This window comes from Lygodium microphyllum, chromosome 27, assembly GCF_053477565.2.
Source record: "Lygodium microphyllum isolate KBCC chromosome 27, Lygodium_microphyllum_v1.1.10, whole genome shotgun sequence".
Taxonomy (NCBI): domain Eukaryota; kingdom Viridiplantae; phylum Streptophyta; class Polypodiopsida; order Schizaeales; family Lygodiaceae; genus Lygodium; species Lygodium microphyllum.
This window is the reverse complement of record NC_141161.1, coordinates 16,127,985-16,153,404: the sequence shown is the minus strand read 5'-3', so window position 1 is coordinate 16,153,404 and position 25,420 is coordinate 16,127,985. Positions and strand designations below refer to the sequence as shown.

Genomic DNA, 25,420 nt, shown 5'->3' with positions numbered 1-25,420 from the left:
CTGGGCATACAGTTCTTCTAGTCGAGTCCAAATAGCATAGGTAGAATCCAAACCTTCAATGTTAAACAAGGCGTCAGAAATTGATAGTTGGATGGTTGGGCGTGCAAGCTCATTTAACTCATCCCAGTCTTCCCGTTCCATATCTGCAGGCTTTGCTACTTTGGTCTTAGTCGGTTTTGCTTGCTTCTTTTGCAACAGGATATTATAGGACTATTTTTGCCAGATTGCAAAGTTATGTGCTCCTTTAAGCTTCTTAATGTGCATGAGATGATTGTTGTCACCACTGCCAGCCATGATTTTCAGCCCAAATGTGACCAAAAAATTCAGTAAATGCAGGCCCTAACTGTCACACAAGTGACCAAAGTACAAACAAGTACCAACCAACCAATAAATAACCACGTAAAAGCAGAAATTTCAGATCTGCAGATAAATTTTCAGAAGCACTAAACCTTGTGCTACAACACTCCCCAACTGATTACAGCTGTTCCAAGGACAAATACATCACATTACTTGAGAAGTTCCAAAATTTAGTTGCAATTTCTATTGTACATGCATCCATGGGCACAAAATTTGACACGCACAGTCAAAAGCCCCAAAATTTTTGTGCTGAAAGCATCAACCATACATCTGCACTGTCTCTGACATGCATGGAATTAAACCCACATGTACATAAAATGACTAAATGGTGCACAAATTTCACCCAAACAATAAAAGCCCCAAATTGCACGGGGTCCAATGTGCATCAATGAATTGGGTAAATTTCAGCCCAATTCTTGCATGTACATGAAAAGCCCCAAATGTTGGTGGCAAAATGTCGCAAATTTTTGCAATTTCTAAGACAAATATCACTGTTGTGTCTTGTTCTCATCAAGTCTGGAAAAATCCCTGAATTTCTCGCATTTGGTGTGCACAAATTCTAGTGAAATTGAAAAAATTTTACTAAATGTGAAAAGGCCCAAAACTCCCGGGCAAATGTGCACCGATTTTGCAATTTCTGAGTCAGATTGTCTAGTTCTGCATTAAAGTCCCCAAATCCAGGAAAAGCCCCAAATTCCTTAGTCAAAATTTGACTTTGTGCTTTTGCGTGTGAACGCCCGACGAGGGAGAAAAGAGAAAAGGGTATTTTTGGAAAAAAAAATCGTTGAACTGCCCATCGGTGCCTAGCCTTACGTGGACAACTTTTGCCTGTCACCAGCCCATCGCTAGTCGTCGTTTGTGCAACAGTCGACTGCACCCGACCAGCACGCCTGGTCGCTCCCTGCATGCGACCATTGTGCTTGGCTGCATGCTCTCCAACAGGCCGCCAACTGTCCACTTGGCAGTCGCTTGCTCACCCAGCTCACACTTGACTACGCCTTGAGAAGTGTGCACTCCTAAGCTGTCTCGAGAAGCATGCACTCCTTGCCTGCTCTGATACCAGTTAAGAGTCTCGAAGGGGGGTTGGAGATGTATATGAAAAAAAGCATATGGTGACCAATCACATTACTGGGAAAAGAAATGCTGACCAAAGATCAAGGAAACCAACTAAGTCGGCATGCATAGCTGTTAAACATAAAACAGATAAAACAGTCCTTTCAAAACGAGCATTTGTTGTACATAACTTTCTGTATATCACTCTCTCCAAAATAGGCAACAACCCTTGATTGTCCTACATCATGCCCATCCCTTACCTAAAATTGGGACTTCCAACATCTTAGGATGTTGGAATACATTATGGTTCACCATTCCTATCTTTGGTAAGACCACGGGCATTACTAGCCAGAGCCACAGCAGCTTCCCTTGATGTTCCTTTATCTTGACCAGATTTGTATTTGAAGAGATGATGCTTTTGATTGCTTATGGTTGATTAGTAAAGGTAATCCAATTTGCTGTTGAGTTCAGTGGTCGGAAGTACATACATAGTGCTTGGATTGATAATCTATCATCTGTGCATGCAGGAGATGGCTGGACCCCTTTGATGGCAGCAGCTGTTGCTGATCGTCAAGATGTGGCAAAGGTACTCCTGAAAGCTGCCGGTTTGGGTTTCTGTTTGGACTGCCCAACATGCAATACTCTAACAAGCTGCATAGTGCAAGGTTCAAATTGTTCTGCTACAGTGGACGAGAAACAAGTTGTGAAATTTGATGCTAGAAACTGTTTCAGAAACTTGAAGGGGGACTATGACAAGGTGGCCAGGGATAAAATGTGGAGCTCAATTCCGAAGGCACAACCACAGATCCTGGATGCTCAAAACAGATATGGGCAGACTGCTCTGCATATTGCAGCCAGGAGAGCATCTTTGTGGTTTGTAGTGGTTCTGTTGCATGCAGGAGCATCCATTGACATTCGTGATGAATATGACAAAAGGCCAGTGGATATAGCGCATAAGCATGTCCACATCACTGACTTGCTTAAGCAATGGGAAAAACATGCCAATAATATTTTAGATGTCAGCTTGCTCAGCTCTGAGCAGTCCAGTGCTTCAGCTTCTGGGTGCACACTTACTGGAAAGAGCCTCACTAAAAGTAAAGGTGCCATCAAGGATGGAGCCAAAAATGGACCGCCAAAACGCGTATGGCGTGCCAAAGTTAAACCTACGCTGGCAGATAACCCTACACTGCCAGACAATGCTTGAGTCGTTAAACATTTGAAAATAGCCCTGAGGAAACAGGACAACTAATTGATAGAGAGCTTTTCAAAATACAAATGAGGGCTGGCAGAAAAGATAAGAGGCAGTACCCTCTTTAACCTTTCTTGATATGCTTATCAAGGAATGAAATGGTTTTGCAACTTTGTGTAAGAGCACCAATAATTGTGGTTTTTTGGTTGCTCCCTTTCTTATAAGCCTTTGTAGTATTTGGATTTTTTTTCTCATGTAAAATTGTTATTTTTGGAAGATGCTCATAATTTCTAAGCCCGTAGTGTTTATTTTTGGCACAATTTTTATGTGCAACTATTATTTTAGGAAAATGCTCATTCTTGCTACAAGTTCCATGTTACCATGACCCAAATAAAAATTTCTTTAGCAATACTCTTCAGGGCAATGGCAGCAAGGAGGCCGTAGTGCATGCACATTTTTTTGTGCAGCTTGACACTTGCTCTTTTGAGGTGTGTTAGTTAAGCAAGGAGCATTTCTAATTGGATGCCTTTATGTACTAGCGAGGTGTGTTAGTTAAGAAAGGAGCATTTCAAATTGGATTTCTTTATGTACAATCTCATAAGCCTTTCGAATGCAAGTAATGCCATTATATTTCTCTCTTCAATTCGCAACTTTTTTTTTTTTTTTGGGGTTAAAGAGGGCAGAGCAAGGGTGTGAGAACACCTTAGGGTTTACAGAGAAAACACAAAATGTGTATGAAGTCGATTGTGACATTTGAACTCAAAGAGACTAGAAAAAAACAATAAATAGTGAAGCCAAGAGGGAGGGAAATAACTCAATGAAATGAATAAAATAAATTGTCGAAGGAGCATGGGAAAACTCAAACCATTGGCTCTACGAGTGGGCTTATTAGGGAGACGACCTTTAGATGATCTCAAAGTAGCACACTTCAAAGCTTGGATGTTGGAGGATGCCATTGTAACAGGAGAAGAAAATGCAATTGTTGTAGTCCTAGAGAAGTGGGCACTAGCAAATGCAATCTGAGGAGAAAACACCATTGAATGAAAGGTATGAGAAGTGGACAATAGTATGAACAAGTGAAAATGCACATATGAAACTATTTTAGAGATGATGTAAGCTAGTGTAGTTAGGATAGCAAAACACATTAGTCTATATGTTAGGAACATTGGTTAGGACATTGCAAATTGGTTTCTTGTAGTTGGACCAGATTGTAGAAGTTGGGTAACAATTGGTTGGCTTGAACAAGAAATGTAGTTATGCAGAGTCATGGTAGCTAGTTTGCAAAATGTGAGAATGCAACAACTATAGAAAATGGGATGTGGAGTGTGTAAAGTGGTTGGATAGATCCCTAAGTGTAGGCACATGAACCAACCAACCATCTAGCATGGCGTTTAGGCACTCTTAGGTGACACTCGGATACTCATAGTAAATTAAATGTGGGTGCCTAGACAATTTTGGGGCTTTTAATATGAGTTTTGGGGATGTTTTAATGAGTTGAAAAAGGGTAGTAAAGTGAAGTAATATTTTGTTGGTTAATAACATAACACATATCCACATGGCATGCCTTTTGACAATGGGTATACAAGCAAATTTTTTTAGGAGGCACATTGTGCCACCATTGATTGGGTTTAGCTTGAGGGGCAATTATTTTGTGGTGTGTTACCTTTGTTAGAAGTGGTCATATCACGGGTTCACGGGTGCCCACTACCATAATTTATGGGCACTCTATTCTTTATTTGGTAATTGGTTAGTCTATTTTGTGGTAGGACTTCTTTATTTTTGTCTATAAAAGCAAGGAGTGGCCACAATCCATTATCCATTTTGGTACTTGTTGATTCTTGTTGTGGAGAGGGGAGCTTGTGGAGTGAGGGCTGGCACTCAACCATTGTACTCTCGTCATAGTGGATTCCTATTCCAAGTTACATCTTGTGTATTGTCTTCATTCATTTTGTCTCATTATTTCGTGGCGTATTTTGCTCTTCTAACATAGTATCAAATGTTAAGATTTGTTGAGGGAGCTATGTCCATGATTTTGTGTTTCATTATTTCGTTGCATATTTTGCTCTTTTAACATGGTATCAAATGTTAAGATTTGTTGAGGGAGCTATGTCTATGATTTCATGGTTGTCTTTTGGTTTTCGTGGATGTGTTAAGAGAAAACACCTTTGCATTATCCATGCATGTGGCTTTAGATTGATTGTTGGTGACATTTGCAGCTTTATGTCTATTGGTGGTTATTCTATGTAGACCCTATTGTTTTTTCCAAGCATTGCGTGTGCCGTATTTTGCTCTTCTAACGTGGTATCAAATGTTAAGATTTGTTGAGGGAGTTATGTCTATGATTTCATGGTTGTCTTTTGGTTTTCATTGATGTGCCAAGAGAAAACACCTTTACATTATCCATGCATGTGGCTTTAGATTGATTGTTGGTGACATTTGCAGGTTTATGTCTGTTGGTGGTTATTCTATGTGGACCCTATCGTTTTTTCCAAGCATTGCGTGTGCTGTCATTGACTTGCATTTAATAACTGAGTTTGTGTGGCTATAATGTGATGCATCTAACTATTCTTGCTGATGCTACACTTTATATTGCATGCTAGTAGACTTTGCGTTTTGGTAATCGATGTTGATGTTTTTGTTGTCTTAGTTTTTGTCGTGCTTTGTTGAGTTGCGATGAATGGTCTCTATGTTCTACATTATGGAAGGTTGATGTGTTTGATTGGCACATGCGACATGTGATTGAGATATGTGTTCCTAGGGAGCTTGGAGATGGTCTAGTTGCACACGGATCTATTGCACTTCAAATTTGGCGATGATGACTTGTGCTAACATCGACCTTATAGTGTTGATCTATTGCTTGCTTGCATTGGCTTGCAATATTGCATTGCACTAGGAATGTGCTACTCTAAATAGCATCTCCATTGATGCGTTTGTTTAGCTCCATTGATGTTGATGTGGTGCTTGCTTGCATCGGTTGCATCATTCATGCCTTTGACTTATTTGAGCAACTAACGAATTAGTTAGTGGCATGTGGCATGTGGTCCCTGCATTTGACGTTGCTTTGTTGATGCTAGGTTGCGATTGGAGTTCGTGCGTTAAAATTTCTTTTTCCCACTATTATCAAGACTTGGTTCATGTGCAAGTTGTTTGTGGTGGCTCACATGTAATTGTGTTTTGTGTTTATCGCACATGTAAACTTGTGCTAGCCCCTAGTTATTTTCTTTAAGATCTTTAGTACAATCCTCCATCGAGGTAACATGCAAGTACTTTTCTTTCTCATTTCACTTTCTTATGATCCTATTGGCTTCCTTGTGATTGAGAGATTCATCATTCCTAACATATCATATAGAGCTTTGGTTGAGTGTTCTTGTGGTCACTAGTGCTTTTCAAAGAAGGTGTTGGATTGCTCCCATCTTAAAAGGAATCGTTACGTCCATCATGATGTGATAGTATTGGGTTATGCATGTGAAGGTGAAGATAATGAATGGTGTGGTGTATTGTCACATTTGCAAAGAAGGCAGATACAAAATACATGATGTTGCTTCATGCGGTGGATGTTATGGTCACGTTTTTTCTTAGCTGTAGTGATGTTACAAACCCTCACACACTCCTAGCCCCGAGAAGGGGCAAGTGTGAGGGTGAAGAGAGGGCATGTTGATGCTCTTTCATTATTGGAAGATTTGATACTTGTTGTCAAGTTCACATCTTTTGATGATTCAAACCTTTTGTGTCTAGTGACAAGTTCATGCTTTGATGAGTAACATGATGTGTTCATGTAGTCTCGCATGAGGGGATCCAAAGGACATGCTTATGCCATAGGGGAGGAATCTTGGTGTCATGGCGAGCTATCCATGGAGCTTGTGTGATTACAAGAAGCAAAATATAGCTAGTTTAACTACTTTGCTTGCAAAGAGGGATTATGGCATTTGGATTTCTTCTTTAGGGTGCTTCCTTATTGAGGCACATCTAGTATAGTACACATTGTTGGAGTATTCATTGCTTGTTCACCTATGCTCTAGGAGAGGTGTTAGAAGTGGCCATATCATAGGTTCACGGGTGCCTATGGCCTAATTTATGGACACTCTCTTTATTCTTTATGTGATAATTGGCAAACCTACTTTGTGGTGGGAAAACTCTTTTTTCTTGCCCATAAAAGGAGGGAGTGTGGCTATAATCCATTATCCATTCACATACTTTCAGATTCTTAGCGTGGAGAGATGGATATTGTGGAGTGTGTGAGCTGGTACTCAACCATTGTACTCTTGTCATAGTGGATTCCTATTCTCGATGACATCTTGCACCTCTCTTTCATTGATATTGTGTTCTTCATTATTTTGCTATGTACTTTCTCTTTATACTCAATCCATTACTTAGCTTTCCCTTATATGATGTAGAAACTAAAGGATCTTTTGAAGAATGTATTTTTCTTATGGATATGATCATGTAGTTGTACAAAGCATAGGAGTTGATATGTTGTAAAAGGAAGCGTATGAGGGAATGAAGTTATTTGTTGAAAGATAGTGAAAGACTTTAGAGGTAGCTTGTTTAAAAATAAAGACAATCGATCTTCTTCTAGCTTTAGTGTACCAAATGAAGAATTCGATGCCACTAACCGTTGATATTCATTCAACTTGACTTTTAAGTCATTTCCCTTTGAAATCGAAAACTTTTGTGCCTCATTATCTAGGTTAATTTTACATGTTCTATTTTGAGTCACATAGTGGTTGCTAAGGTAAGCCCAACATTTTGATGCAAAAGGAGAGTGCTAAAAATATGAGTAAAACTCTCGAATCAACTACTACATAAGTTTGATAATTGCTTTCCATTGCAAACTTTCCATAAGTGGACTAGAGGATAATTAGAGAAGGAAAAGGCTTAGATCCTTGAACCAAGTCCCACATGCCTCGACTCTTGAGCACATATTACATAGGTTGGACTAAGTAGTTGAAAGGTGGAGCAAAAGTAGAAGCATGAAGGTAAGTAAGAAGGGAGCAAGAGCTATGGAGGTTCAAGCAAGAAGAGAGAGATCAATGTGTGGGAACTCCAATAGTCACAATATGTGATCTACCTTCCCTTATTCTATTGCCACTAAAAGAATAAATAACAATGGGACATTGATGGGTGTCGACCATCTACAATGTACATGTGTGTGGATACAATAAATAAGTAAATGTATGTATCTAGGCATAGGGGGCCTTTAACCCCCAACATCCAACTAAGTAACCAAGGCCAACACCAAGCGTAGGATATTCATCTTGACCAAAGGAGAGAAGATCTCGTCAAAGTCAACTCCCTTTTCTTACTTAAAATCCTTAGTAAAAGCAATTGGGTCTTATATGTTGGCATACAGCGACTAGGGATACTGTTCAACTTGTACATCCACTTGCATAGCAATGCACACTTTCTATCAGGCAAGGAAACTAAGTCTAATATATAATTTTTCTGCAGTGAATCTAATAGATTGCATAGTCCTCTCACAAGAATTAGAATCACCTTTGCACATAGCCTCCTCATAGTTAAGTGGCTTAGTAGAGTTTGTCACCATAACATAATACATAGAGCCTCATATAATGATCAGGAGGACATGAAGCTCTAGCGAAGTATCGAGCTATAGAGCCTATATAGACTGATCTGTTTGTCCAACATCACAAGCTTGCATGGACTGGTTGGTTGATTTTTGATGGATTTTATATGATGATTAGTTCTTTTGGAAGTGTTTGGGAGTGTTTTGGATGAGGATGATTATGTTTTGGAAACTCATGATGGTTTATAGTGGAGATATGATGTTATGACATATTCTATTGATGTCCTATTAGTGTCTAATTGGTTCTGTTTGGGTCTGTTTTGAGCTTCTGTTTTGCTCCGTTTTTCTTCTGTATGAGGGGTTGGAATAATGATTGATGAAGTTTGTCAGTGTTTGGAAGCTTGTTGATTGATTCTTGATGGTTTTGAATGATTTAAGTTGAGCTAAAGGCTTTTTGATGCCTTCTGTTAACTCTCCATTGACCGTTTGTAGAGCCTTTCTCTCAGTTCTGTTATGTTTTGTATGCCTCTATGTGTAATGATGGATGAATGTGTAGCTTGGGAAAGTTTTCCAACCTTGGGAAGAGATGAATATAAGTTCAACATAGCTCAAAGAAGTGGAAGAAGTAGGTGTTGAAGACTCAAAGCAAAGACTGAAGTGACAGTGACACTGTTGAGCTACGAAGGGACATTGTAGTGACCTCTGGTGAACTTTCATACCAGACATACCACTTGGAAGGGGTATCCATGACTAAAGAGGGGTTATGAATGATTATTCTTGATTATCTCATTGTACTATTCAGAGAGAGAGCATGCATGAGAGAGAGAGAGAGAGAGAGAGAGAGAGAGAGAGAGAGAGAGAGAGAGAGAGAGAGAGAGAGAGAGAGAGAGAGAGAGAGAGAGAGAGAGAGAGAGAGATCTATGCAAAACAATTTATCTATGAGTAAGAGATTGTGAGAGAAAGTTATGGAACCTTTGAAGAATAATACTATGTGACGATTTTCGTTCAAAATGATGTATTCTCTTGTATCTTTGTGATCTTTTGATGAATTCTATGAAGAATATAATCAATTTTATTCAAATTAAAGCCGTGGGAGAATGGTTTCTATGAAGCTGTGTGAAGATTTTTTATTCCTAGTGTTTTTTTCATTGTTGTGGTTATATTAAATATGAAAAAAATATTTTTTGATGACACAAGATAGAATTTCTTGCAGTAGATTCTCCATATTCTTGGTATTCCTCTTGAGGCTCCATGGTTTTGGTGCACAGCCAAGGAAACCCACCGTCAACAAGCATCAGAAGAGGCTGAAAATGGCATTGTTGAAGGAGAAGAATTCGATGGATGCTTGCAAAGTTCCTTCTACCACTGAAGAATTGGAGATTCTTATTGTTAAAGACGCTTTCTACAAGAAATTCATTCCACAATGGCGGAAACATATTACCATCATGACACAGGCTCTATGTGGTGGACTATTTTCTCTCCTTGTTGAAGTAATAGAGACGTACATTTTGGTGGCAAATTGTTTGGGGGCAATTGTCTATAGAAGATTTAGCATTTATTGAGGAGTTTCCAAACATCATCAAGTGTGGGAGATCATGAAGAAGCTTCAAGAGTTGTGGTTAGTGGAGGTTCACGAGAACAAGAAGGAAAAGAGTTGGAATCTTTTTGTGGACACACAATAGCAGGATATGTGAGACGCATGGTGCATTAACAACCTTCTATTTGTCTAATTAGCAACCCACTGGAAGTTGGTGGACATAGTGTTCTTTACAACATACACTGTTGAAACCATCAAAAGCTAGCATTACTATGATGATAGCACCACAAAGATCCTCAAAAGAATGAGTTTTAATACCTTCAGAATTGATTATCTCCCCCTCTGTAGTAGCGAAATGACAATTGAATTCAGAGACATTGAAAAGAAAGAAGTAGAAGAAATGTTGGCAAGAGAGTCCTCTAGAGACTGAAGCCCCCTCTGATTCTATTTTGTAAAGTACAAACCAACTAGGTGAAGCTAACTCTATAATGAATAGGACAATCAAGAGTCAAGCACTAGAACGAGTCGAGAGGTATGTTAGAAGAGAGAATACAAAAATCAAAGCAAAAAATGAGCTAGCAACAAAAGCCTCCTTTGACATCCTAACGGCACTCTTTACAGAAGTCTCCATGTGGTGACTCAAGGTCCCCTTCCTAATCAGATCCATCTTGGAAATATTGATCACATGCCAACGAATGTAGTCTCGTTGCCCATCTTTAAGGGAGAGTACAATGAAGACCCATGATATTCATGTAGCAGAGTTTATGCTAGTGTGTGTAGCTAACAATGCAAGAACCCCCAAGCATTGGTTGGGTGATATTCCTTGCCACTTCCAAAGGCGCGACGTTTCAGTGGTATGAGAGACAAGAAGTAGGAACTTTTGGCACATGGGACGGACCTGAAGTTGGCTTTCCTCACTAAATTCAGGCGTAAAGGTTTTGAAGAGCGGATGCGAGAGGAGTTCATGAACTTAAGTCAATCCTTAAGTGAACGGGTAGAAATATATGTCTCTACAATGAAATCCATACTGAAGAGATAGACCAACCATCACTTGGATGAATGCATCCAGAAGGGAGTTTTTCTTAGAGGCCTATAACTGGAAGTTTATAAGTTTGTGGAGTTGAGAAGACCAATTAACTTGCAAGTTACTATAGAGGAAGGTGCAAGACTGCATGATGAAGCAAAAGCAAGGTTGTCAACAATCTTAAGAAGAGGAGTCCTACCTCCTCCCATGCCAGGAATGGTATACCCACTAAATATAGTCTCAGGGACAATTCCCTACCTCTATCCTTAGATGCAAATAGTGCCGCAGTATAGTGCACCGAATCCACAGTGGCTGGTCACAGACGTCAATATCTCAAAATGATGGTTCAACGACAACAACAGTGGCCTCAAACAATTCCCCCAATGGCGACTCAACAAAAATAGTGAAACCCTACTAATTGGAACCAACAAACCCCGGCTTGAACATGATCTATAAATTGGAACCAGAATAGATGACCCTCTTGATCAACTCAACCATTCTATGTAGTGATTATAGAGGCTTTCCAAAACCCTACTGTAAGTACTTCAGGAGGTAAATATTTGAAAGACTACTTGTCCAATTTTGTTGCAAGCATCAAGAAGCTTATGGATGTGATTATAGAATAGCTACAGAGGCTGAAGGTGAATATAGCCAACATATCTAGTTCTGTAGGAGGTGGAAGAGATGTGTTGTGATCTAATACATGGTGTGAAAAGTGCCATCAAGGGAAACTTTTAGTTTGTATGAGTTTTTTGTGCTACCATTTGGTCTCACTATACTCTTACAACATTTAATAGAATGATAGAAAGACCCAACAACCAACTATTCCTGGAGCCTTCTATTCATACGATTTGAGGAAGAACCATGCAGAGGATATTTGTTCTTTGAAGGAGATGCATGAAATGAGAAAGAAAGACGAAGAAGCAAGATTCAACTTGTTGGAATCCAAGAAGACTACCTAGGATATCGGATCAAAGCCTAGGAGTTCGGTCCTAGTTTCTGCCGAAGGAGGTTTTCCTCTCAAAGTTATAGAGGACGATAGTTTGGCGGTGGCCAGAGATCAAAAGTTGAGTTTTAGAGATGTGAAGAAAAGGTCATATCTCACCAAATTGTCCAAATCCTAGAAGGTCCATGGACTATAGGTCCTTATGCAGTTGATGCAAAGGAGAAGGCCACATTACAAAAGACTGTCCTAGTCCAGCTCCTATGAAAGCTACCTCTGATACCCATTAAAAGATCCAAGAACCTGCTTCCAATTTGGTGGAATTGAAAGTTGCTGCAATAATGCATGCCAAGAAAAGAGAACTTGTAGTTCCAAAAGAGAATATTCTCTCTGTGAAAACACTGAAGTTGAATCTTCCCAAGGATAAAAAAACAGTGCAGAGGAGAAAAAAATGTAGTATACAGAGCACTATAGAGCCACAGAGACAGTTGCAGAGATGGGACCAGACGTCTAAGAGATGGAGGATATCGAGGTACCTCCAGAAGTAGAAGAAGTGCAAATGTTGTTGCTTCTAGAATAAAGAGGGAAGATCAGATTGGGTGTTGCCCCATTCCCTAGCCGACTGGAGAAGCATGTGGATCCTATTGAAGAATATGACTTGGTCAAAGACCGAGACATCTTCAAACCAAACTTTACATTTTGACAGTTATTAATATTGTCTCCTAGCTGTCGAAAGAAATTCAAAAGCATATTGACGAGAAGAAGAGGCTTAAGGATTGCTCCCTCAACAACAACTAAGCCTAATAAAGAGCCAGAGCTTGTGAAATAAGTGGATGTGGCTAACACCTCCTTGGATCTTGGTACCCCAGAGATTGGTGTGTGGATTGAAGGATGCTTTATAGTAGGCACATTGATTAATGGAGGCTCATTAGTGAACATAATGATGGATGTGACAATGAAGAATCTAGACTTGTAAGGAATGCAACCTACATAGTGGTTTATCAAACTAGCAGACCAAAGCAGAATCAAGCCTTTGGGCATTTTCCCATATGTAAAGACAACCCTCGCAAGAAGAGACTATTGATTGACCTATCTGGTGGTAAAACCAAATTCTTATGGGACCTCATATCCTCTGTTGACTACTGGAAAGACCATGAAGTTTTGAAGCAAGGGCACAGACGAATTGGTTCAAAGAGACCCTAACCCTAGGCAGAGGACCCAACAAAGTGGTACTGAAGTTGTATGGATTGCAAAAAGGCAATGAATCCACTTTCAGTGGAGTCATAACCGAATCTTCCAATGAAGTAGCAGATGGCAGATTAGGAGAGGAAGAAGCCGTCACAAACATATCTTTTCCAAGAAAAGAGATGCATAGTCCCTGACAGTGGGCATTGTAAGCCAACTACCGAAAGAAGCAAAGTCTTTGTCAATGGGTCAATACCTCCTGTCTAAACCCAAAATGACTTTGAAAGTCACCTCTAACAGTGAGATAGAAGCATGGATGTATTTTTCTCCCTGTTACATGGCTGTAGTAGAAATAGAGATAGAGACAGAGATAGTAGCAGAGACAGACGTAGAAGTAGAGGTAGAGGACACAACAGAGAGTTTGTTTTTCTCTTAGAGAGCCCCCACAGAGGCTGAAAAAGAGTCCAAAAAGGACGAAGATGACATTGTAGAAGAAGATTATAAGAGTGAAGTAGAAGAATCTATCCTACTCGTAAAAGGTACAGATGAGGAAGAAGTTTCAGAAGCTACAAAAGCAAAAGATGCCATATTGTTAGATAGAATGACTCTAGTACCCTTTGGACTCACTAATGAGTTGTGTCATATGCAAAACCTCTATAAAGAATGGATTAAGCAGAATAAGCCTTCCTTTAATAGTGGCTCTTATTGCCCTAATCAACCCTTCCCAAGAGAGGATGATGACGATGCACATTGCCAATAACCACCAGTTTTCGGCAACCGCCCAAATAGACCTCAAAAGGTTTCTGTTATGTTACGTTCTTGGATGCATATTTAGAAGATGAGTCCTCAAGCCAGGAGGTAACTAATCCCCACACCAAACCTGAAATTGCCTTGATACCCTTCTAGCTTCCCAAGGAGCAAACCTAGTCTTCATTGAAAGAGGAAGTTCGTTCTAGTGGAGCATTAAAAGAGGAGACCACTCCCTTGAAGGAGTCGGACCTCTACCCAGAAGCAGTATGTGGGACATTCATATGTGAAGTGTGTTGAGATGACAAGCTCAACACATGCGGACATTGATGATGGACCGCCTGGTTAGATGGGTCCACACGTCTACACTTAGCACGTCGGTGGTCATTATGACTCTCACATGGCCACTGACTCATCACTTATTATATTCAGGTTGTTACACCTATTTACAGCTGGCATAGTTATAGCGCCAGTCGATTAGTGTAGTCGGTTATGCATTGTTTGACTTAGTAGGCCACTTTTCTTTTATGTTGTATCTTATCTATACTTTGTGTACATTGTGAAGTGTGTGGAAGAAGAAGAAGAAATCAGCAAGAAAACGTTTTGGCCTCCATCTCTCTTCCTGTCTCTTGAGTGAGCTTCTCCTTGTGCATTCTGTGTGTGTTCGGCGCAGCATCTTGAGCAATCCCCTCCACCACGTGATTCTTGACATGGTATCAGAGCCGCGCCATTGAGAGAGGCTGATTTCGAAGGTTGAAGTGAAGGAGAAGAAGTAAGGTTCGAGCAAGCAAGCTACGGGTAAGAATCTCTCCCACTTGAGAAATGGAAAATTGACTTCGTGGGTCCCATTAATTTGCCAACCAAAAGGAAGCAGAATAGATACATCTTGGTCTGTATAGACTATGTGACAAAGTGGTGTGAAGCCAAAGCTCTCAAGCAGGATGATGGCAATAGCGCCTTGCTTCTGTACGTGAAATTCATCACTTGTTTTGGCAATCCCCTAGAACTCGTCAGTGTGATAGAGGTATGTACTTCCTTAACAAGATTATGGAAGAATTGACAGAGCTATACAAGATTCTCCATCGCAACTCTATACCTTACTACCCTAGAGCCAATGGTTAAGTGAAAGTCACCAATCACATCCTTTGCTCGATCCTGACAAGAATGATTGTCACACATCATTGTGATTGGGATGATCGACTTATAGAGGCCCTGTGGGCGTACATAGCCTTTGATAAGGATGCTACATGATAGACCCCTTTCCAGTTGGTGTATGGTGCAAACGTCATCTTTCCTATTGAACTAGAGCTACCTTCTGCGCGTGGCTATCAAAGAGTGGTTGGGAGATTATGAGTCCTTGCAACACCATCTCTTGCACTCGGAATGTCTAGATGAGACTTGCAGGATGGCCCTACAGTAGTGCATGAAAGCCACACAAGCTCGAAGAAAGACCTATCATGACAACTTCATCAAAGGAGACAGAGTTTAAGGATGAAGGAGACTTAGTCCTTGCTTATGATTCAAGATTCAACAAGTTTTCGGGAAAGATTCAATAGCGATAGATGGGCCTGTATAAGGTACTTGCCACCCATCAACCCTAATGGCTCTATCCAAGTACATACAATTGATACTTCTGCTGATCCCTTCCTAATTAATGGCGATTGCCTTAAGAATTATTACCCTCCTTGGGAGGATTTTGACAATCACCACGGATAGCTCCTTTATTCCTTGTGTGTCGGTCAGTAAGGCTTTGCCTATTGCTATCGATAGCCCTTTTTCTTATCTTGATGTAGTGGCCTCGTTCTCCTAGTCCCTCACAACCACCTTCCACCCCAACGTTGCTCCCTTTCTGTCTGATTCAATAGAGATGGTGAGGATAGTTCTGATACATGATGTTCCTTCCATTCTCCTCTTTTTAAATAATAAACAAAAAAGAAAAAGAAAATAAAAATAAATAAATAAATAACAGACATGGGAGAAAAGGACTTTGGTCCTTGTCAGGCCGACCTATTCTTGAAGAAAAAGATGGAACCACCCTTGGGAATAGGAAAAAATAAGAAAAAAAGAAAAAGAGAAAATAAAAAGAAAAAAATCAAAACTGTTATGGGAGAAAAGGAAGAAATTCCCTGTCATAACAAGCCTTATTCTAAGATAAGATGGAAAACAACCTTGGACAGGAAGCTGGCTATGGAAAAGGTGGCAACACCCCACAATCCAAGATAGTTGAATCAACAAAGAGGTGTGTGATTTCACCTTTAGCGCATCTATGATCAGCCTTGTCTCGATTTTCTTGCTCCCATCTTTCAGGGTAGCGCGAAAAGATATGTCCTGCGTGATTGCAAGTTCAACATGTGATTGGCTGTTGGGTTTGCTCTCCTAAGCCTCTACCTCTGCCTCTATCTAATGCCATCATTGGTACTGGTTGGTAGTCCATAAGGACTGCATTGCTCTCTTCATCATACGAGACATAAGGGTGCATGTAAGACTGTTCATTGTTCGACTCCTCCACGTAGCTCCACGTAGTGGAGTGGAATGTCACTTAGTGGATCGGTCACGTAGGGTCCAAGTGGTCTAGGTATGTCCATAGGGTTTATCTCCATCCTAGGAATGGCTAGCTCGGTGTCATTGGGTGCCGGGAGAGCCAATGGGGCTCCCCTTTTGAAGAAGTTTGGTGGCCTATTCACTAGGTATGGTTGATTATATGGTTGCAAGTATGGGAGTCTCCTCGGTAGTTTGCAATGCATGGCATCATGGCCAGACCTACCACAATTGGCACAAGATTGGGACCGAGGGTCCTGACACTCAGCTGATAGGTGGTTTCTGCCACAATACATGCATTGGATGTGAGGGCATGCTGATTGTCTCATCATCTCTTGTAATCTAGCTAGCTCCATCTTTATCTTTGCTAGCTCCTGACTTGACTCAGTGCCCTTGCCTTTATCTTGAATACTTGGGCTTGATCTTTTGCTTGTCATCGTAGCTCTCTCGGAGTTCCTAGAGGTAGTCTCCTTTTGATTTGAGCTCCTCTCGATGTGAACCCCCTGGGTGGGAGGGTTGCTATGGACCAAAGTGAAGCTGAGAAGTGACCTATGATCGGCTGCGTTGATGGCGCCTTTAGTCTTGGAGAGGTTGGGGAGCTGCAACAAAGCTTTGGCCAGGTGTGCGGGGTCCCCAAGGACCCAGGGAAGCTCCCTCTTTAAATGTAGCGAGAAGGTGTATGCTTTACGAGAAGCAAAGAGGCATGGATGCCTTGTTGTTCATACCCTATGAACTAAAGTAAAGCAATAAAAGAGAGCTCCAATACCTTCAAATAAATGCCGTGAAAGGGTGCCCAAGAAGCCCCAATGTGAACCTGAGAAGGATGAGACCGATCGAAATCTTGAAGGTGAGGCTATGGCTAGCACGAGTGAAGACCAAGTTGTAGGTATTTGAATGAATGCTCAAAGGTGAGGCTATGGCTAGCACAAGTGAAGATCGAGCTGTAGGTATTTGAATGATATTAGTTGAAGGGAGGTGAACCCTAAAGTGGAAGTACGAGCAGAAGTAAGAGCTATGGTGGAAGGAGCAAGAGTAAGAGAGAGAGACATACACAATGTGGAACTCCAACAATCACAATGTGTGACTAGCCTTCCCTTTATTCAAATGTCACTGAAAGAATAAAGAATGAGCTCGTAGTGATGGGCACACACTACCTACAATGTATAGGCACGGTAAGTGTCAGTGTAGTAATACACTAGCAATTAGGCAAAGGTGCCTTTACCCCCAACATGAACAACAAAAATCCTTTTTGAACATGGTACTAAATGTCTCTCAGACAAGAGAAGAAGAGACAATGGATGAACTCAAAAGGAAATTGGATCTAGAAAGGAAAGTACTTAAACATAGACTCCATGCCAAGGTGCCTAAACCTAGGGCCAGCTTAGGTGTGGAGGAACAAAGAGCTCATTTGATCACAGTTGGATTAACCATGGAAGAATGTAAATTGCTAGGGTTTGGGGAGCCAAAGCACTAAGAGCACAGTATCTCCCTAAAGAGTTGAGAGAGCCAATACATGAAGAGAAGCCAAACTTTGAGCATGACCACGTTGAGAAAGAGCACCTGCATGAAGCAAGTCCCCCACTACAAACACGCACAAATAGAAGAGCATGTTAAAGAAGCCATAACCCTTGAAAGAATGGTGGAAATGAGGCATAAGCAGTAGAGCAGGTAGAGCTGACATGAAGAAAACTCTGAGCCAAGCCACTACAAGTTCCTCATGTTGCCATTCCTCAAGGAGAGGACTGCGATCATGTGAGCTGAAACCATGAACTTGTAGTATGGGAGAAATGGGACAATCGCAACTGACCCTTTGAATTCATCGTCACCTTTTCTCAAAAAATGGACATAGTATTATCTTTGAGGGTAGTTAAGGAAGTGATAAGGCTCTCGGTGAGGCTAGGGAAGAGATGATCAGAGAAGAGAATTAGACACTCCACAAGGTGGTAACACGAGCCTCTAGATTACTGGGAGGACAATGTTGTGGAGGAGCCCAAGAAAGTGGAGGGGTATGAAGCACAACCTTAGTGATGAAGAAACATTTGGGACTCTAACTTAGATGCCTGGATAGCATTTTGTAGCACACTACCATATGAGAGAAATGATCTTATCTACATGCCCTACCCATGGAGAATTGGATTTGATTTCAATCAAGAGGTGTATGATTTCCCTAAGATCTACAATTTGAATACTGCATCTTTGGAGGAATGCTTAACCTTCATGGAGAGGGACCTCCACCCATCCATAGCAAGCTTCCTCAAGGTATTCTCTTCTTGCTTAGATTTTATCTTCATCACCACTTGTAATTATCTCAGTCTCTTATGAATATTACTAAAATAAAAGCCTAGTGCAAAGGAAGAGCGGTTACCACCTCTCTCTTTTGACATTAATGTAGGGATAGATAGCTATGCAATAGCCAACCTAATGATGAGGCCCATGTCCATTAACAGGATGCCACTTAATGTACTCCCTTATAATTTTAAAGAAAAGGAGGGAAAAGAAAAGAAAAGAAAATAAAATAAGAGAAAAATGTAAAAAAGGAAAGAAAAGAAAAATAAAATCTCTCCATTTGTACTTTATGAGTGTCACAACCACCACTGCACCTAGGGACCACCTTAGCCCCTACCCCACTTCACAACTTAGGGCACACTAAGGGTATGACATTTTGATAGATATGTCTCCCTAAGTTACGCATAACATCTTCTTTACATGAATTGGGTCCTCTAGTGTGGGACATCTTAGGCTTACCTATGTCAACCCATCTCCCAATTCCACTGTCACTCGCATAGTGCATTGCACGGTAAGGTACACACACCCCCTAGAAAGTGTACTCTTCTTCTTTTCAGGTACACTATTGCAGCGGTATGGCAAGCCAATAGTAGAGGCCTTCTTCAACCACCAATCTATCCTTGACATTAGCAACCTTAAAACGTACTTCATAGAGTGTGTCCATCATGGCCAACATCCCCAAAGGTTCCAAGAACCATTCCACACCAATCCTCAACATCTTTAGCCCTGTACCATAAAGTGCCATGGGACTGGAACTTGGCTAGGAGAGGGGTAATGTTAACCCTCAGAAGACCAAAATAGAAAAAATCCAAAGCGGAAGATAGTCCCAAGGCAAGAGGAAGATGGAGAACAAAGGCACACTCAGGAAAATTTGAAGACACAAAGCGTAGGAAAAGTTCTAAATGTAAGAGGAAGGCACACAAGAATTAGTACACCTTAATATTTTTGCAAGAAAAGTGCCAAGCACATTGTAATTTATTTTGTAAAAGAGTGAGGGACCATGGAGAAGCTATTCTTATCCTCTCTTCATTATTATCTTCTTCTCTCCTCTTTTCTCGTGTGCATGCCTATGGAGCTTGCTTGAAAGTGCATCTTGGATCATGGAGCTATCAATGGATTCGTGGAAGGAGGTAACTTGATCAGACTCAAAGGTAAGCTCACTATACTTGTGCGTAAGAGAGTGTGCATAGCTACGTGTGAGAGGTAGCCATAGCTCTTGGCTTGAAACACTTGAAGATATAAGTGGTCTGTGGGTCTTGGTGGTGTGCTGGCGTGAGAGCGACAACAAATGCAGTGTTATCTCCTAGTTTAGTAGAACCCATAACAATATAGTAGCTATGAAACAAATGACAATGTGAGGTAACGTAGAACTAACCCTCTGAATGAAAAAGCCAACATTGAGAGTAAGAAGATAGAGCATTAGTCAATTGAGTAGCATGAGGTGATAAAGTATGAATAATTTAATAATTGGAATTGTACAAGGCATTTATCTCCTTGATCTTGATGGTAGAATTAGACACATTCTCAGTGGACTTTGCATTTTCCTACACTTTTCCCTTGCCTTTCATTTTATGGCACTGTGGCCTAATGTAACCCTATTGCCCACAATGATGACATGTCAAAGAGGACTTATGATTGCAAGACTTATTGCGGGATTGCCCACCACAAGATTGAGACTTGCCCCTATTGGGTTGTGATTCTCTTGCACAATTATTATTATTTTCATTTTAATAAATTTTTCCTCTCATTATAAGTGCATGAGAAGTGTGGGCTGGATCAATGTTCAAATTAGACATAAGGGTCTCATCCTTCATGTGAAGATCCACAAGCTTCTTGAATCAATACAAATGAGATATAGGAATCTGCTTGTCATAAAAATCACATATCTATTGAGATGACAAGCTCAACACATGCGAAAATTATTGATGGACCACTTGGTTAGATGGGTTCACACATCTACACTTAGCACGTCGGTGGTCATTATGACTCTCACATGGCCACTGACTCATTACTTATTATATTTAGGTTGTTACACCTATTTACAGCTGGCATAGTTATAGCGCCAGTCGACTAGTGTAGTCAATTATGCATTGTTTGACTTAGTAGGCCACTTTTCTTTATATTGTATCTTATCTATACTTTGTGTATATTATAAAGTGTGTGGAAGAAGAAGAAGAAACCAGAAAGAAAACGTTTTGTCCTCCATCTCTCTTCTTGTCTCTTAAGTGAGCTTCTCCTTGTGTATTCTGTGTGTTCGGTGCAGCATTTTGTGCAAGTCCCCCCACCACGCGATTCTTCACATGGTATTAGAGCCGTGCCACTGAGAGAGGCTGATTTTTAAGGCTGAAGTGAAGGAGAAGAAGCCAAGTTTGAGCAAGCAAGCAACGGGTAAGAAGCTCTCCCATTCTTCCACTCTCCTCTTGGATAGTGCCTATGGAGGCATTGGAAGTAGGACAGAGCAAAAATCTCAGATTGCAGTGAGATTTGGTGTGCGGAAAGAGAGATGTGTATTCTGCAGATTAGCCCTTTAGGACTTTCCTGCAGTCATTTTGGGCATCTGAGGCCGTTTCAGGCTCCGTTTTAGAGCCGCAAGGTTGCAAACAACAGTTTCAGGGTACACTGTGACTTCGGTTGTATTGACCGAAAGTGGGTGCACAGGTTACAGATTTGAGATCTATAAGTTCAAAGGTGTTTATCACTGAATAAACACAAGGTTTATCTGCAAACTGGTTGCAGATTACATGTATTGTTGAGCAGACAGTGAAAAAGGCTCTCTGGTGTATTGTTGTGCACTACACGTCGAGGGTTGCAGAAGATTTGCTTGTTGTTTGGCATTAGTTTTGTTATAATGGTAGAGAACAGTGGAAACCCCATCATTGAGAAGCTCAACAAGAATAACTACCCTTCATGAAAGTTCCGTGTCACGAACTTCCTTATTGGAAAATGCCTCTATGAGTTTGTTTTAGGTGAATAAAAGGAGCCGGAGATGCGTGATCCTCCAACTGTAGAAGAGACAAAGGCACGTAAGGAATGAAATGCAAAAGACAAAAAGGTTATGTATTGGCTATCTGCACTAATTGATAATAATATACTGGGACATATTAGAAATGCAGAGAATTCATATGCAGCTTGGACCATACTTGAAGGTATGTTTTTTGTAAATAAAAAGGCACGAAAGATTCAACTCAAGCAAGAGTTGAATACATTGAAGAAAGGGAAGATGTCTATCAATGAGTATGCATTGAAGGTAAGGAGCATTGCACATGCCTTGGCAGCGATTGATGCAATGCCTGATGATGATGATTTGGTGTCGTCTACCTTGGGTGGAGTTAACAATGAAAAGGCTTGGAAGTCTTTTGTAACTTCCTTATATGCCAGAAAGCCATTTCCAGATTTCGATGAGTTGGTCTCCCTTATGATCACTGAAGAGATCAACATGCAGAGTGAGATATTTGAAAGAAGTGGTGAACAGGTTCAAGATTTCTACTCCAGTTCAGGAAGGGGATGTGGCAGATTCTCTTCAAGAGGTCGTGGTAGTGACAACCAACAAAACAGATTGAATTAGCAATTTGGAGATATGTAGGTTTCAAGAGGTCGTGGTAACTTTAGAGGTAGGGGGAGCTTTAGAGGAAGAGGTGGATGGCAGAACAAAGGTTCTAACAACTCTGGTATTGTGTGTCACTACTATGGCAAAACATGTCATATTGCAGCCCAATGTTATGCTAAGAAAGATGATATTCGCAATGGTAAGTTGCAGCAAGGAAACTATGCATCATCTTCACGACAGAATGAAGACAAAAATGAACGTCTATTTGTTATGTAGCATATGCTGAATGCTGTTACATGAAAGGGAACACATGATGATGTTTGGTGTGTTGATTCAGGTGCATTCAATCATATGACTAGCCATGCAGAATGGTTTGGAGAGATGCAGAATTTGCAAAATGCAAGTTATGTGCAACGGGTGATGATTCATGCCACCCAATTTCACACATTGAAAAAGTTCCCTTGTCCTTGCATGATGGTAAGACAAAAAGTCTTTTAGATGTATTACATGTGCCATCTATTACAAAGAACTTGGTGTTAGTCGGTCAAATGGTAGAGCAAGGGCTGCAAGTCAGATTTAATGCAAAGAGATGCTTTGTAGAAGACTTCAATGACAAGTGTACGTTGGTAGCAAAGGGAAGTAGAGTTGGACGTATGTTTACTCTGGATGTTGGAATTCCTACTATGAATGCTAAAGGAAAAGGTGTTGTTGCAGATATTGAAATTTGGCACAAACACATTAGACATGCAAATGTACAAAGGCTGAAATTAATGCAGCCCAAAGGTTTGCATACATTTAGAGTTGCAGAATTTCATAAGGTATGTGAAGCATGTCAATTTGGTAAGTAAGTAAGACAACCTTTTTCACATGATAGAGATGTAAGCAAAAATATCCTTGATGTTGTGCATACTGACATTTGGGGGCCTACACAAAATGTATCTCTTGGAGGTAGTTCATACTTTGTCACATTCATTGATGATTTTTCTAGAAAGCTATGGGTATATTTTATGAAGGAAAAGAGTGAAGCATTTGAGCACTTTAGAACTTTCAAGGCTGCAGTTGAAAGAGAAACATGCTTGAAAGTAAAGTGCTTGAGGTCAGATGGAGGGGGAGAGTACCTTTCGAATGAGTTCAGTGATTTTCTGAGGTCTCATGGGATAAAGAGACAGTTCACATGTAGGTATACCCCACAACAAAATGGTGTTGCAGAAATGAAAAATAGGCATATTGCAGAAGTTGCACATGCCTTGATGGCTGAAAAGAATATGCCTAAACATTTTTGGTGTGAGGTTGTTCATACTGCTGTTTATATTATGAACAGAACTTCCACAGCTGCAGTTCATGGGATGACTCCTGAAGAATGCTTTACTGGCAAGAAGCCTGATGTATCGCACTTGGACGTATTTGGTTGTGTTGCATATGTTCATGTGCCAGATGAGCTACGGAAGAAGCTTGATCCAAAGGCAGAAAAATGTGTCTTTATTGGATACTCTTTAGAGCAAAAAGGGTATCGCTGTTATAACCCTGTCACATGGAAGTTCAGAGTGAGCAGGGAGGTCATCTTTGATGAAATGAGCAGTTGGTATGCATCTAGTGGTGATGCATTAGATGATGATGATGATCATGACACTCATGTGCAGGCTAAAAAGCAAGAATCACGGACTCTTAGTGGACCAGAGGCATCATCTGGTAGTCCTTGGTCTAGGAGACTAAGGAGTAGCTCTACATCTTTAGGTGCATCTAGTAGCACTACAGGTAAAGAAAAAGGAAAGAATAAAGTGTTAGAAGGCATTGATGCGGTTCTTGATGGAGACTCCAGTGGCTCAGAGAGCTTGGATGATGAGCTTGGAATTCCTTCAGTGAGGACACAGGGTGTACAGAGAGCTCATAATAATGTAAAGGCTCCATTGAGTGATCCGGTGGTACGCAGATCTAGCAGGGTTAGATATATGTTAAAAGATTTGGTTTTGAAGGTTATGCAGCTCACCATTATGCTTTTATGGTGAAACTAGTTAAGGATGTTGAGCCCACTTATTTTGAGGATGTTGTTGGTCATACTCATTGGGATGCAGCAATGGATGAGGAGATGGCTGCATTAGAGGCCAATAAGACTTGGGATCTAGTATCATTGCCGAAGGGCAAGAAAGCTATTGGATGTAGGTGGGTTTATAAGATTAAGCACAATGTAGATGGTTCTATTAGTAGGTACAAAGCTAGGCTAGTTGCAAAAGGCTATGCCCAGACATATGTCATAGATTATGATGAAACCTTCAGTCTAGTTGCTAGGATGGCAACTGTCAGATGTGTGATTGCTTTGGCAGCAGCCAAAGGTTGGAGGTTGCAGCAAATGGATGTGAAGAATGCCTTGTTGCATGGTGATTTGCAGGAAGAAGTGTATATGGATTAGCCAGTAGGTTATGAAGATTTAGAGCATCCCACGTATGTGTGCAGGTTGAAGAAGACGCTCTATGGGCTCAAGAAAGCACCTAGAGCATGGTCTGACAAGATCAGAGAGTATCTTGTTAATATTGGCTTTTATGTTTCTGATGCTGATCACTCACTTTATGTAAGAAAGGGAGATGCAGGTTTGGTCATCATAGTCATCTATGTGGATGACTTGATTATTACAGGTGATAGTGATAGTGGGATTGCTGAAGTCAAGGACTTTTTGAAGAAGATGTTTGAGATGAAGGATTTAGGTGAGCTAAGGTACTTCCTTGGCATTGAGGTGATTAGATGTGATGATGGTATATGGTTGTCCCAAAGACAGTATGGCTTGGATATGTTGTCCAAGTATGATATGACAGCATGCAAACCACTTTCAGTCCCGTTGGAGCAGAATGTAAAGTTGAGTGTAGATGTTGGGGATTAGATAGAAGACCCTACTATGTTTGGGAGGATAGTGGGGAGTTTGATCTACATGACCATTACAAGGCCAGACTTGAGCTACGTTGTTGATCTTGTGAGCCAGTTTATGCAAGTACCTAGAAAGCCACATTTGGATACAGTCAGACGCATATTGAGATATGTGAAGTCCACATTATATTATGGACTTTTCTATGAGGCAGGTATAGATGTACAAGTGTTTGGATACACAGATGTAGATTGGGCTGGTAGTATGTCTGATAGAAGATCTACCAGCAGATACATGTTCTCTCTTGGTAGTGCAGCAATTACTTGGAGTAGCAAAAAGCAATCTATAGTTGCTTTGTCGAGTACAGAGGCTGAGTATAGAGGTGCTGCTGTTGCAGCATGTGAGATAGTATAGCTACAAAAGTTATTGGCTAATTTAGATGTGCAGGTGGAAGGTCCAGCTGTCATTTATTGTGACAACATGAGCAGTATACAGTTGGCTAGGAACCCTGTGTTCCATGCCAGGACAAAACATATTGAGGTACACTACCACTTTGTGAGAGAGAAGGTACTAGCATGTGAGATTGACTTGGTGTATGTCAGCACACAGGATCAAATAGCTGACATCTTTACGAAG

The 25,420-nt window shown here is 40.7% G+C and overlaps 1 protein-coding gene across 3 annotated transcripts in view; it reads left to right on the top strand.

Moving 5' to 3' along the window:
* The window catches only part of LOC148012094 (uncharacterized), a 94,460-nt gene extending 91,564 nt beyond the window's left edge, over positions 1 to 2,896 (top strand). For 2 of the 3 annotated variants that reach the window (XM_087669051.1, XM_087669050.1), the window contains one exon: positions 1,938 to 2,896. In XM_087669051.1, the coding sequence (XP_087525177.1) occupies positions 1,938 to 2,614 (677 nt within the window). In that variant the 3' untranslated portion in view covers positions 2,615 to 2,896. The remainder of the gene's footprint in view (positions 1 to 1,937) is intronic. The other variant, XM_087669052.1, reaches the window with a different exon arrangement.
* Positions 2,897 to 25,420: the final 22,524 nt, after the last annotated feature.